General features: G+C 44.5%; 2 protein-coding genes across 2 annotated transcripts; both read left to right on the top strand.

Annotated features, from left to right (window-relative positions):
- Positions 1–276: 276 nt before the first annotated feature.
- On the top strand, positions 277–1,700 carry BJ212DRAFT_1242882 (uncharacterized protein; the record flags this gene model as incomplete). The annotated part of the gene is made up of 3 exons (XM_041329613.1): positions 277–934; positions 993–1,194; positions 1,274–1,700. Coding segments are annotated over 3 exons (1,287 nt in total), but the record flags the coding sequence as incomplete, so codon positions are not given.
- A 5,671-nt stretch (positions 1,701–7,371) lies between these two features.
- Positions 7,372–8,360, top strand: BJ212DRAFT_1273959 (uncharacterized protein; the record flags this gene model as incomplete). The annotated part of the gene is made up of 2 exons (XM_041331125.1): positions 7,372–7,633; positions 7,897–8,360. Coding segments are annotated over 2 exons (726 nt in total), but the record flags the coding sequence as incomplete, so codon positions are not given.
- Between the last annotated feature and the right edge of the window lie 5,202 nt (positions 8,361–13,562).

A 13,562-nucleotide genomic window follows, 5' to 3' on the forward strand; every position in this document is an offset into this window, starting at 1 on the left:
TGATGCATCAGTCTCTTAAACTCACTCCCATCTTGTCCTCCGAAATTTGGATGAATTCAATACTGAGTATTTGCAGGCACTTGTGGAGAACGATGCAAAGACAATTTCCTTTTATGAAAAATGAGCCCAGGACAATGGATATGGCCCTCTTGTACCATGTTCCTTTGTTGCCTCCCCCACTGAGCAGAAGCAATGCTGTCGTGAGTCATTCTATCAGTGTCACTCAAATTATCATTGATCCTCATCTATTGGGTAGCATATTGGCATTGAAATGGTGAAGGAAAATTGGCTCGTGGGACACTTCACAGCTGGCCCATTCCATGCAAGGCGAAGTTTGACATATATACCCCATATGATCTTGCTGCCTGCCCACAAGTTCTTGTTATCTGCTCCAATATTCACAGTCACCCTCTGCCTGCACCTGTCAAAACTCCCAAAGCCATTCAAGTCATTTTTCACAAGTTACTACTCACACTCAGCTGGAAACTCGCTGATGCAACACCACGTCGGATTCTACTCAACTCTGCATTTATACAAGCTTTAAGAGCCCAGCTTGACTGGAAGGAAACTCGAAATCCCTCACTTTCAGACCTCCACCCATCACTTGGGAACTCCAACCATGCTCAGCGTCTCATCAATAGCTTGCAATTTGATGAATTTCCAAGTGGAACAGGATTTGAAGGTGCAATACACTTAGCAACAAAACACGATCTTTTACCTGTCAATGAGTGCTATATTCGTTGTGCAGAGACACATCAACTACCTACCCAATCAGTAACATTGACTTCATCTCTTCAGTTGGTCATTTGCATGACACAGCGGATGTTGTGGCATCTGATGCAAGCCAAACAGCTTTTGATTGACACTTCATTCAAATGTGTACATGGCTGGCAGGAATTTGAACTTGAGTCTTGGGACATTGCCCACATGAAGTGTGAGTTGTACAAAGTTGTCCAAGCTGGTTCACTGATGACCATGAAAATTTATTGTAGCCATTATTGGTGCTCGAGCATTCACAACATCTCAATCAGCACAAGCACACTTCATCCTCTTCCAACAAATATTCGAGATTGCCAGTGCAGACACAGGTTGTACTGTCCAGTTTCACTACATGCATGGGGAAGGAATTCAAACCATCATTGCTGATGGACATAAAGGCCAAGGTCTCGGTAAGTATATTTTCTTGCATTCCGAGTCAACGTTAATTGGGATTTAACTATATTCAACAGGCCTAGGCATGTATTGTGTATACTTGTGTAAAGACTCAATCAAGGCCTGCCACTATGACACAACCACTCTCCTTCGCAACCTGGATCCATATGGCCACCTGCAGCCAATTCTACTGTCTATGCCTCGCCCACTATAAATGCAATATACATAGTCTCCGCAGTCAGGTACTGAAGGACATGGAAATAGCCATGTTGACCATTGCATCAGCGGAGCCTCATCCCGACTTGCAGGGAACATTAACAAAGATCAAGAAAGGTGGAAAAAAGGCTGCAGCATGGCTTAAAGATAAAATTGAAGGCACAAAGTTCACACTCCCAGCACTCTATCAGCCCAACAGTCTTATTCCACTTGAAATCTGGAAGGCCTTGCCGACTACTACAAACAGCAATGAGCAAGCACACAGGAATGTCAACCGTGATGGTGTGGGTCTTACACTATTGGGAGGAATCATGCGAGGATTTCACTATGATGAAAATATCAGCACTGGTCTGGACCTTTTCAATGCATTTGGCATCAACTCCAGTGACTGTCTATCTACCCATGCTTACCGCACAAAATGTGCTCTTGCTCAACATGGTAAGTGATACCAGTATATTCGAGTTTTTTCCAGAATACTCAAACAGTTTTCAGTGAGACATGCAAAGTCCTTGCCCTCACAGGGCAATGCAAGCTTTGCATGCATTCATCTCACCTCTCTGTCTGTCGAGCCTCAACCCAAACTCATTCCTGACTCAATGCTGATGTCCAGTTCTGCTGTCAGTCCAGTATCAACGTTCAGCACTCTCACTTCTGCACTAACTGTGGGTGCACATGTTGCAGATTATTGAGCATGTTCCCCATCTTTTAGTGCCGCACTTCCCCTGGTGTCCGCAGTACATCTGCATATCTCTCCCACCTGACAACAACTAAGCACTTTCAGTACACTGCATGGAGCTGTAGACTTGGAGTAGTGGAGCATGAATGATACAATGGCCAGCAGGGCAATTTTTATTGATAACGAGACTACATGTGTGATGTGACGATGTAAGTATGTGATGCAGGTCGACAGTCCTTCATAGGCAGGTGGCATCGTAAGTGTTCGCATAGTTGATATTGAATGAGTGAATGAGGAGGCCAGAGTATTGTGGCGACAGTGAGTTTGTGATAGTACTGTGGATAAGTTAGAAATTGAACAACGAGGACATTGATAACATACATGGAGAACATTGAGATGCAGTGTTGGCCATGGAGGCAAGACATTGCCAGATGGCCATGTCAGTGCAGGAATAACTGTTGGAACAGAGATTAGTAATGAAGATGGGCTCCTCAGGGTCTTGCATAGGCTTGAAGGAGCGATGCTCATACCTTGAAGTGACGCAACTTCTGAGAACTGAAATTTTTCGGATGAGTAACAGGGGACTGGTCACTCATTCCTATGGTATGACCGCAATTTTGACATCCAAAAGCGGAAATTCACAAAAACACATCCTATTTTGGTCACTTCCTCATATCAGGGCTTCCCCACATTATTCCCACACTCCGCACTTTCGCATTTTTCAGCCACACAGTGTGGGAATTACACCACAACACCCAAAACATCACCCAATATGGTATACCCCACAATTTCAATTATTCCCACACCCTCCCCACCTCACTGCAGCTTCACCACCACACCACAATAGCTCCCCCTTCATATATAAGTAGTAGTTTGGCATATATGTGTATAATATAATATAATAGACCACTTTTTTGATTATTTGTGTGCCTGCTCCTCCTCCAGGGCCCTTCTAACATAGCCTAGAGTACAGAACATTTTCGCACTTTTGCCCCTTTGATAGGGAAGTTTTCTAGGGTATTTAGAACATATTTTAGAGTATATATGAAGAGACTCTCATCTTTATTTGACCCCCTGAAGCGCCCTACATCAATAGATATAGTATATATACATGAAAACACAAAATATGTTACCATGTGATTATTTATAGCTGAATAGACTTGGAAAAATGACTCCCAGCATCTATTCAACAATAGGAACAATCTAGTAGGAGCCCAGGACCATAGGAGAATACCTTGTTGCATAGTGCACCCCCCCTCTCCTGGTGGTTTACCCCCTGTGAAATTTTTTCCTGTAGAACCGGATCTCAAAGAGAGTTCTGGGTCTATTCCTAAGCATATTTAAAGCATATCTATCACCTAGCTACCACAGGAAACCTATAGGATCCTTCAACAGGCACAAAAATATGGAAAATCGCATTTTTGACATTCTTGATGTTTTTAAGTATTTCACCATTGCACATATGATCCAGCCTGCTCATATATCATCAGTTATACATATATATATGCTTTGTATACCAAAGATCAGCTCAAAATAGGCCAGAGATTTGAGCTAGTGTGTATACTTGCTATTTCTGCTGATAATGGGCCCATACCTTCAAAACATCGAAATTTAATAATCAGACACCTGGAATACACTTCAAATGTATTAAGTATCATAGATCTTAATTTTCTAAATGATAAAACAAGAACTGAGTGCTGAGGAAGTGAAATAGATAAGAAATTGAGTGTGGGAAACTCAGAGACCCAAAACATCGAAAATGGTCAGTTCAGTTAGTTATAGGACTTTAATGCTACATCAACTTACTTTACCACCACATCCCTTCCACATATCTGCCACCCTCAGGGCGAAGTGTAGTATAGGTTCCTTGTGTAGTCTAACATATATCCTATTAAAATTTAATGAAATCTTTGACCTGCAACATATGTAAATGTGACTTTGTGTGAAATGTGTCAATTGTCACTTTTCACACATATGTTCCTTTGCTCCCCTTTCACTCAATGCTGAATGGATCTTTCTTAAACTTGAGATCTATGATACTTAATACATTAGAAGTGTATTCCAGGTGTCTGATTATTAAAGTTCGATGTTTTGAAGGTATGAGCCCCTTATCAGTAGAAATAGCAAGTATGCACACTAGCTCAAACCTCCGGCCTATTTTGAACTGATCTTTGGCATAAAAAGCATATATATATATGCACAACTGATTATATATAAGCAGGTTGGATCATATGTGCAATGGTAAGATACTAAAAAACATCCAAAAAGTCAAAAATGCGATTTTCCATATTTTTGTTCCTGTTGAAGGACCCTATAGATTTCCTGTGGTAGCTAGGTGACAGATATACTCTAAATATGCATAGAAATAAACCCCTTACCATCCTTGAGGTCCGGTCCTACAGGAAAATTTTTCACAGGGGGTAAACCACCAGGAGAGGGTGGATATACTGCATCACAGGGTTTTGTCCTATGGTCCTGGACTCCTGATACATTGTTCCTACTGATGAATAGATGTTGTGGATACATTTTACAAGTATATCCACTCAGAAATAAATAAATGGGAACATATTTTGTGTTTTCCTATATATAGGCTATATCTATTGATGTAGGGTGCTTCAGGGGGTCAAGCAAGTGAGGGAATCTATTCATATGCACTATTAAATATGTCTTGAATATCATAGAACATCTCCTCATCAAAGGGGCAAAAGTGCGAAAATGTTCTGTACTCTAGGCTATGTTAGAAGGGCCCTGGAGGAGGAGCAGGCACACAAATAATCAAAAAAGTGGTCTATTATATTATATTATACACATATATGCCAAACTACTACTTATATATGAAGGGGGAGCTATTGTGGTGTGGTGGTGAAGCTGCAGTGAGGTGGGGAGGGTGTGGGAATAATTGAAATTGTGGGGTATACCATATTGGGTGATGTTTTGGGTGTTGTGGTGTAATTCCCACACTGTGTGGCTGAAAAATGCGAAAGTGCGGAGTGTGGGAATAATGTGGGGAAGCCCTGATATGAGGAAGTGACCAAAATAGGATGTGTTTTGTGAATTTCCGCTTTTGGATGTCAAAATTGCGGTCATACCATAGGAATATATCCCCTACCAAATCTGGAATGTATCCTGACATTTGAAAAATAGCTGAGTTTCAAAAATGCGAAAAATGCGGCTGTGATATCTGGTGAGAATGGATATATCCCAGCTGGGTGGATAACTAGACTTAAAGATGTATCGGACTTTTAGGGCTATAGTCCATTTAGATATATCCTTCTACCTGTATCCTGTGCAGATAGTGGGCGAGGGTGTGGATGTATCGAGGAGTGGATAGGCAGGATGGAAAGAGGTGATCAACATGGTCAGAATGAGTATAGGGTTGAGGGGTGCATGATGAGAAATGGGCTGGTGAGAGCAGAATTATGGGAGGAGTGCACTAAGGGAGGAGGAGGAGGAGGAGGAGGGGGTATGGTGCAGGACAACAAGGGCTGGGCCTATCAAAAAGCTGATTGGGGTGATGGATAGAGCCACTGAGTGAAGGTGGATGGCCAGGAGAGCTAGATGAGACAGGCCTTGGTACTCCCAGAAAGTCCTTATCTCTCCTCAACTTCTCAAAATGCGAAAAACTCGATATCTCCACAACTACTGCTCCAAAACTGATGACCCAGGGCTCAAAATGACGGCCTGGACGAGGGGAATACAGCTCTAAGTTTGCGAGAGGCTTGGTCCAGACGTGCGTGGGAAAAGGGCCTATCAGTGCGATGGTAGGAGGAGAGGCTGAAAACTGGGGGAATATGGGAGAAGCTGGTAATGAATGACTATGGTTGGGTAAAAGGTGACTTTGGGGGATTGTTGGTGAGCATAAAGAGCCTAGAAACACAAGAAACCCTTGCGGTGGGCTCCAGTTGTGGGTGAGGACTTTGGACTATGGGGGAAACTAAAGCAAGACCTGGATGCAAGACAGAACTTGACCCTAAGGACAGCTACTGAGAGAAGGTCCTCAAAATGACTGAGGGAGACTTCGAAACTGAACAGGCACTATAGGATGTGTGAAGTGCGAATACTGGAATAAGCACGAAGAAGACACGCATGAAAGCATGCTGATGTGATAGAAAGTGAGAGTGGATGCGATGGGGGTCTAAAGTGTAGGTGCTAGAGCTATCTGGAAATGAAATCCAGTGGAGAGAGAATTGAGCTGACTAGAGGCAATCATGTCTATGAAGGTAGCACGCGAGTTCCAATTCTTAGTGCTTTCAAACTGGCTCAAATGTGCAAACTACTGCTACTACACAGAGGTGGGAGGTACTAGGATAAGGTACTCTAAAAAACTCTCAGTCCCTTCTCTATATTGGGCACTAGGCAACGCTTGTAGCGTGGAGGTGAAGCAAGTAGGTAGCAATATCTGTATGTAATAGTGTTTTGAGTGTGTGCTTGCACATTTATAGCACTATAATCAGCCCGGAAGGTATGTCAGAGCGATAAGAGTATGATAAAAACACACCAGTGGACTTTAGTGAGGACATGGATGGGTGGATGGACTGTAGTGGAGGACCTAGAGCAGGTGCACAGGACGTGCAAGCGCATTCACATGCACACAGTGGTCACACATCAGCGTGCGATAGTGCGAGTGTCTTATCCAGAGGATCAGAACCAGAGTATCAGTGGAAAGGGGTGGTATATTGTCCAGTAGCGGTGATATAGAGGAGTGAGTCTCTACACTGTTTCTACTTACTAATAGATTATCCATATGCTTCATACATAGCCTCAGACCCTGCTGATTGATCATTCCATTAGATACCTATAGTATATAACCTCCTGTAAATCTCTGTAACACCTCAGTTTGAATATCAACTTAGTTCTGCTCATTCCTGTCCTCCAGACCTGAGTACCACTACTCTCATCACCCTCTGAGACTTAGGATTGATTCCTAAAGTCTATCTGCATCCACCTCTGTCTATGACAGTCCACTACCATTATTTTCTAGTCTGGACTTGTCCAGATTAGCCCTATGATACTTATCCTGCATCTGGAAGTCATCTGGATCCACTATGCTACTCATCCAACCCTCCAGATGTGTTAGTCTTGTCCTTCTGAAATAAGGGGCAATACTCAGGTAAGGGGCACAGCACATGAGCTGAGGCCAAAGCCCTTGGGATCCATTAGCCCTTGAGTATAACCTTAACACTCTCCTTATCAGTCTCACCAATATCCACATGGCTATGTGGCTCAAATCATCATCAAACACTTTCCTTCTCACTGCCTTACTACCAGTCTCAAAATTCATTCACAAGAACAAATGAATGAGAGGCATGTTGCAAGATTGACTTGTTCATCATTGCTTGAATGTCATACTAGAACTGCTCAAGTTGGCTGCTCAATATGGTGTCATGTTGTCAGATCCCATTGGTCGCAGTCATTACTGCTTTACCATACTTGCTAGTTATATTGCCAACACTCCTGAAGCCATGATGCTAGCATGCATTGGTGGAAAGATGTCCCCAGTGACCATAGCAATGTACAAACAATTCGGGGACACCTTCCACCATGAACCCTGGACATGGTCAAAGACTCTTGGGCAACTGGAAATTGTATGTTCACATGCTCATCCAGATGATCTCAAGGAATTCTTCCATGAAGTGCAGAAGTTTTGCCTAAATGGTGTGGATAAATCATTTTGGTGGGACTGGCTGTTAGCAGAACCCTTCCATTTTTTATGCCTGAATCACTGCACCACATTCACAAGGAGTTTTTGGACCATGATGTGCAGTGGATTATCCTTGCAGTGGGAGGGCCTGAGATTGATTTCCAATTTTCAATTACACAGCCAACTACTGGTTATTGGCACTTCTATGCAGGCATCTCAAAACTCAAGCAGGTTACCAGACATTGCCACCAAGACATCCAGCACTCAATCATCACAGTCAGCATGGATGCAGCACCTCCCAGTGTTATTGTTGCTGTATGCACACTCATGCACTTTTGTTACCTTGTACAATCACCATGCATTGATGATGAGGATCTCAGTCACATCACAGCCACACTAGATGAGTTCCATGCGAACAAGGATGCAATCATCACTGCTGGTGTTTATCAAGGAAAAGGTGGTAAAGTCATTGACAACTGGCAGATTACCAAACTCAAGCTTATGCAGAGTGTTGTCCCCAGCATCTGCAATTCTGGCATTATAGCACAGTGGTTTGCAGATGTTACCGAGCATGCACACATCACTGAGGTCAAGGACCCTGCAAGGGCTAGCAATAACAATGACTATGATCCACAAATCTGTCACTATCTTGATTGTGCTAATAAGTGCAATTGATTTGACCTCACTACTAGCCTGTTAGATCGTTCAGAGGACTCAGGAGTTGTTTGGGAGGACAATGCTGAGGAGGATGAGGAGATTGATGAAGACATGAATGACTTTCCTGTGGAGCTACTGTCCCTGAGTCAAAGACCTGGACAACCACATCCTATCACAAATTACTTTTTGATCGCCAAAATACTCCAAGAGAAGGAAATTGGATCGGTACCTGTCCCACTTTGTTCTTTTGTCATTAGGCACACTGCTCTCAATCTTGCTTACCATCCATCTATCAAGTATGCTACTGTTGATGAAATTGCTATTATGTTTGGCCTGCCTGACTTGTAACTGGCTCTTGCTGATTTTCTTCACCATGAGGTGACCTATGGCAATCACATCCACTCAATAGGTGGTCCTAGAAGGGCTGTACATGACAATGAGCTTCCATTTGACCAAGTTCAAGTGTGGTTTAAAACTTGTTTGCAGGAGACTGAGTTTCATGATCCCCATGGTATTCAACCTGCTCAGATGCTTAATTGTGCACCACCTAGTGGTCCTGGGACCTTAGGTCATTATGATATGGTTATTATTCAGACTAGCTCAGGGCACTCCTGGCCTGCCAGCAGCCTTTCAGGTACATTCTTCCTGTTTTAAATAACAATATTCAAACTAAGCTAAAGAATGATCCCCTGCATGGCACTCCATTGCCCAGATTAGCCTCATCATTTGGCCTCTTGGCAGATGTGGGACACAATTGGCATGGGAAGATCAATTCTTAGTCTATATCCAATTGTTCAATATCTCCAGTGAGTGTGATCCGACCACTCAGTTGCATACACTGAAAAGAGTGAAGTGCTCTAATGGTACACAGATGGGCAACATTATTCCAGTGTCTCAACTTAGAGCACCCATCCACCTTGTTCCATATCTTGGTGCTACTGCAGACATGCATCTCATGGTGTATAATAGCATGGAGCATGCAATGGAGTTTTGGTTAAATTATTTTTGGGACAAACAAACCTTTTTTGCCTTATCTGAGTAGCAGTACTGGTATGAAGTTTATACTTGATAAGAATCATTTTTGTAGCCTAAAAGATACACTATGTACTTGGGGACTCTGTTGTAGAATACCATTGACATCTCAGTTATGGCACCCATAGAACACAGCAAAACCATAGACTTTTGGATAAAGTTGGCATCATTGATGCTGGCTCCCCATGTCAGTGATGTGCCTATGCTGGACAAACTCACTGATCTCAAGCTAAATCATTTAATCATGGAAGAGGAAGAACCAGCTGATGCTGTCTAGCCTCTCAGTCATATGTTGGCATGGATTTTCAAGACATTTACCCTTGAAGTCCCAGATGCTACAGAGCTCCAGGTGCCATTACATAAAATTTGTTATTGTGACACCAGACTTCACAATAAATTTGCTCACCTCAATGAACATTCCATGGTTCCATTGTATGACAAAGAGAACTGTAGATGGAACTGGGCCCTTCCAAAATCACATCATGAACCCAGCATCATTTAGTTACCTGATCTTGAAGAGGGTGGAGACAGGGAGGAGAATAGTGGGGCAAATGAGGAGTCTGGAAGTGGAGGTACTAGTGGTGGTGAGGGCCCTGCAGAGGTCAGCACTACCAGCAGCAATACCAGCCCCAAACTGCACATATTGGAAGACATCTTCTCATTGTTTTTTAACACCACATGTGGTGCTGTTGCCCAGAGGAAGTGAGATAAAGTTATGGCAGCAAACAGTGGAGCAGTGGTTTGCACTTGGAGTGCTCACAACTCCACACACCCCATAAAGGATCTGTCATATCCGCATATCTGGATCTCAGATCCGACCCTTATCTCATCTCAGATCCACATCTTATCTCCCTCCAACATCTCGTCATCCAATCTGTTCCACTCGTCCAGTCCAGTCCACAACTCATCTGAATCCACAACCAGTGCTCATCTCCTTTCAGTAACCCCCTAACTCTGGTAGTTCAGTTATCTGTATATCCATCCTGCTCCCTTATCCACTACCTATGTTTCATTTCTGTTTCATGATTTGTGATCCGTTTCTACTTACCAATAGACTATCCACATGCTTCGTACATAGCCTCGGACTCTGCTGATTGATCATTCCATTAGATACCTATAGTATATAACCTCCTGTAACTTTCTGTAGTACCTCAGTTCAAATATCATCTTAGTTCTGCTCATTCCTGTCCTCCAGACTTGAGTACCTCTACTCTCGTCACCCTCCGAGACTTAGGATTGATTCCTATAGTCTATCCGTATCCGCCTCTGTCCCCGACAGTCCATTACCATTAGTTTCTAGTCTAGACTCATCCGGATTAGCCCTACGATACTTATCCCTTATCCGGAAGTCATCTGGATCCGTTACGCTACTTGTCCGACCTTCCGGACATGCTAGTCTTGCCTTCCTGAAATAAGGGGCAATACTTGGGTAAGGGGCACAGCGCATGAGCTGAGGCTGAAGCCCTTCAGATCCAGTTACCTTTGAGTACGACCTTAACAGGATCAAGAAGTCTTGTGGAAGCTGGACCTTGCATTGTTGGATGACATGGAGGCTCGGTGGGACACCATTAAGGTGGTTTGCGAGTTGACTTCGCAACTGTACACAACTACAGGCACAATTGGAAAAACAATCAACAGCAAGGCTTACTTGAGATGCCAACCTTGGAGGCAGTTTGTTTTGCTCTTGTCATATCCCACAATCTAGACCCATGTTCCATCATATTCCCATGCCTTCCGAACCTACATCCGGACCCCACATCATATCTAGCTCATTCCAAGATCCTCTTCCACTGTGCTCCACACCTCAGCAGGATCGACTACACTCCGGATTTACCCCTGAGCTCTGGACCATTGGATCCTCACTGCTAGCCTGATCCGTACAACCCTATCCTGTCCATGTTCCATCTTACTTACTAATGTGTTTCCACATGCTCATACATAGCCTTGCTCCTTTGCTTACTGATCCCCTCAGATATTGTTCAGTATATAACCCCTGTAGATACTCCTGTAGTTCCCTAGTTTGAATATCAACTTAGAGTTGCCCAATCCTCTCTTGGACTTTGGTCCACCTAAGTCTGTCCTACCCATCAGGCCTAGGGATTGATTCCCTAGGCCGGAGCTCCATCTTTCCAGCACTTTCCCTCTTTCTGGACTTAGGTCCAATCCCTGTCTCTCCAACTCTACCTTAGGGTAGTCTACCTCTGTTTGCTTCTACATCAGATGAAGTCCGATGTAGCCCCTATTCCTTCTGGACCTCCAGACCTCCTGTCCCTCGTACCTCTGGGCATCCTGTCCTTCAGACGTTCCGCCCTCTGTACCTTTGGACATTCCGTCCTCCTAACCCTCAGACATCCTATCCTCTGGTCCTTCGGACATCCTGCCCTCTTGTCATATCCTGTATGCCAGACATAGATCCCATCATATTCCCACGCTTTCTGGACCTGTTTCCAGACCCCATATCCAACTCATTCCTGGATCCCCTATCCTGTCCACCCTACACACATTCCATCCAGCAAGACATCTGGACTTTACCTCCTCTCAGATTCCGGACTACATCCACCACCTCACATATCTCAGTCCTGTTTCCACCCTGCCTTCCAGATCCCCAGATCTCCGGACCTCCAGATATTAACTGTTACTATCTCCGGACCTATTCCTGCCCTCTATCCGAGATCCTGCACCTATCCCCATTTAGGCATCTCCACCTTTCCGGTTCTCGGTTATCTCTGTTTCCATCTTGCTGATTGATCCTTGTACTAGTTTCATCTCCGAGTTCATTTAGTTATGTTCCATCTTACTTACCAATGTGTTTCCACATGCTCGTACATAGCCTTACTCCTTTGCTTACAGATCCTCTCAGATAGCCTCTAGTATATAACCCCTGTACAACTACAGTAGAGTCCACAGTCTGAATATCATCTTAGATCCTGTTCCACTTGCCAATCATCTTCTGGACTTCAGTCTGTCTGAGTCTCGTCCTTTTCCATAAGGCCTAGGGAAGGATTCCCTAGGCCGGAATTCCAGACCTTCGGATTTGTCCCCTATGTCTCTGTCCCAAGTCTAGGGATTGCTTCCCTAGGCTAGAGTCTTGCCTTTCCAGCACTTACCCTCTTTCCAGACTTAAATCCACCAACTCTACCTTAGGGTAGTCTACCTCTGTTTGCTTCTACATCAGACTTTGTCCAATGTAGCCCCTATTCCTTCTGGACCTCCGGACATCCTGTCCCTCATACCTCCGGGTATCCTGTCCTTCGGATGTTCCGCCCTCCGTACCTTTGGACATCCTGTCCTCCTGTCCTCCGGACCTCCTATCCTTCCATCCTGTTTTCCTGTAGAAGTATTACCTTGCAGTGGGAACTCTCCTGAGCATTTCCTGCATTCCTCCGGAACTCTCCCACGCTCTTCCGGACGTTTCCCGTGCTCCTCTGGACTTCGTCAGACCATCATTGGACTTCCTCTGAAATGAAGGGCACATACTTGGGTAAGGGGCACAGCGTACAAGCTGAGGCCAAGCCCCTCTGAGTCAGTCTCTCTCTCCTTTGAGCATGGTTCTTAACACCTCTGTACCTTTGGACATCCTGTCCTTCTGTCCTCCGTCATCCTGCCCTCCTATCCTCCTGTCCTCCTGTCCTCCTGTCCTCCTGTCCTCCTGTCCTCCTGTCCTCCTGTCCTCCAGACCTTTAGACCTCCTATCCTTCCATCCTGTTTCCTGTAGAAGTCTTACCTTGCAGTGGGAACTCTCCTGAGCACTTCCTGCATTCCTCCAGAACTCTCCCGTGCTCCTCCGGATGTTTCCCATGCTTCACCAGAAGTCCTCTAGCGCTCTCCAGCAGAGTAGCCAGCCTCTGGAAGTCCTCCGGACTTCATTGGACCATCATCAGACCTCATCTGAAATGAAGGGCACATACTCGGGTAAGGGGCACAGCATATGAGCTGAGGCTAAGCCCCTCTGAGTCAGTCTCTCTCCCCCTTGAGCAACATGGTTCTTAACAGCTCTTCTCCCTCACTCATGAATATCATGAAGTGCAAGTTCACATGTACAATCATGCAGGGGGTGTCATAACGCCACCCATCCATATTGACAAGGCTCCAAACCATTACCTGTACATCTTATCCAGTGTTGTTTTCGGTAGCCTCAAGTGTATCAGCTATGATCCTTCAATCAGCATATTCATGAAGATGCTTCAC

This window comes from Suillus subaureus (genome assembly GCF_016647635.1).
Source record: "Suillus subaureus strain MN1 chromosome Unknown BJ212scaffold_20, whole genome shotgun sequence".
NCBI lineage: Eukaryota > Fungi > Basidiomycota > Agaricomycetes > Boletales > Suillaceae > Suillus > Suillus subaureus.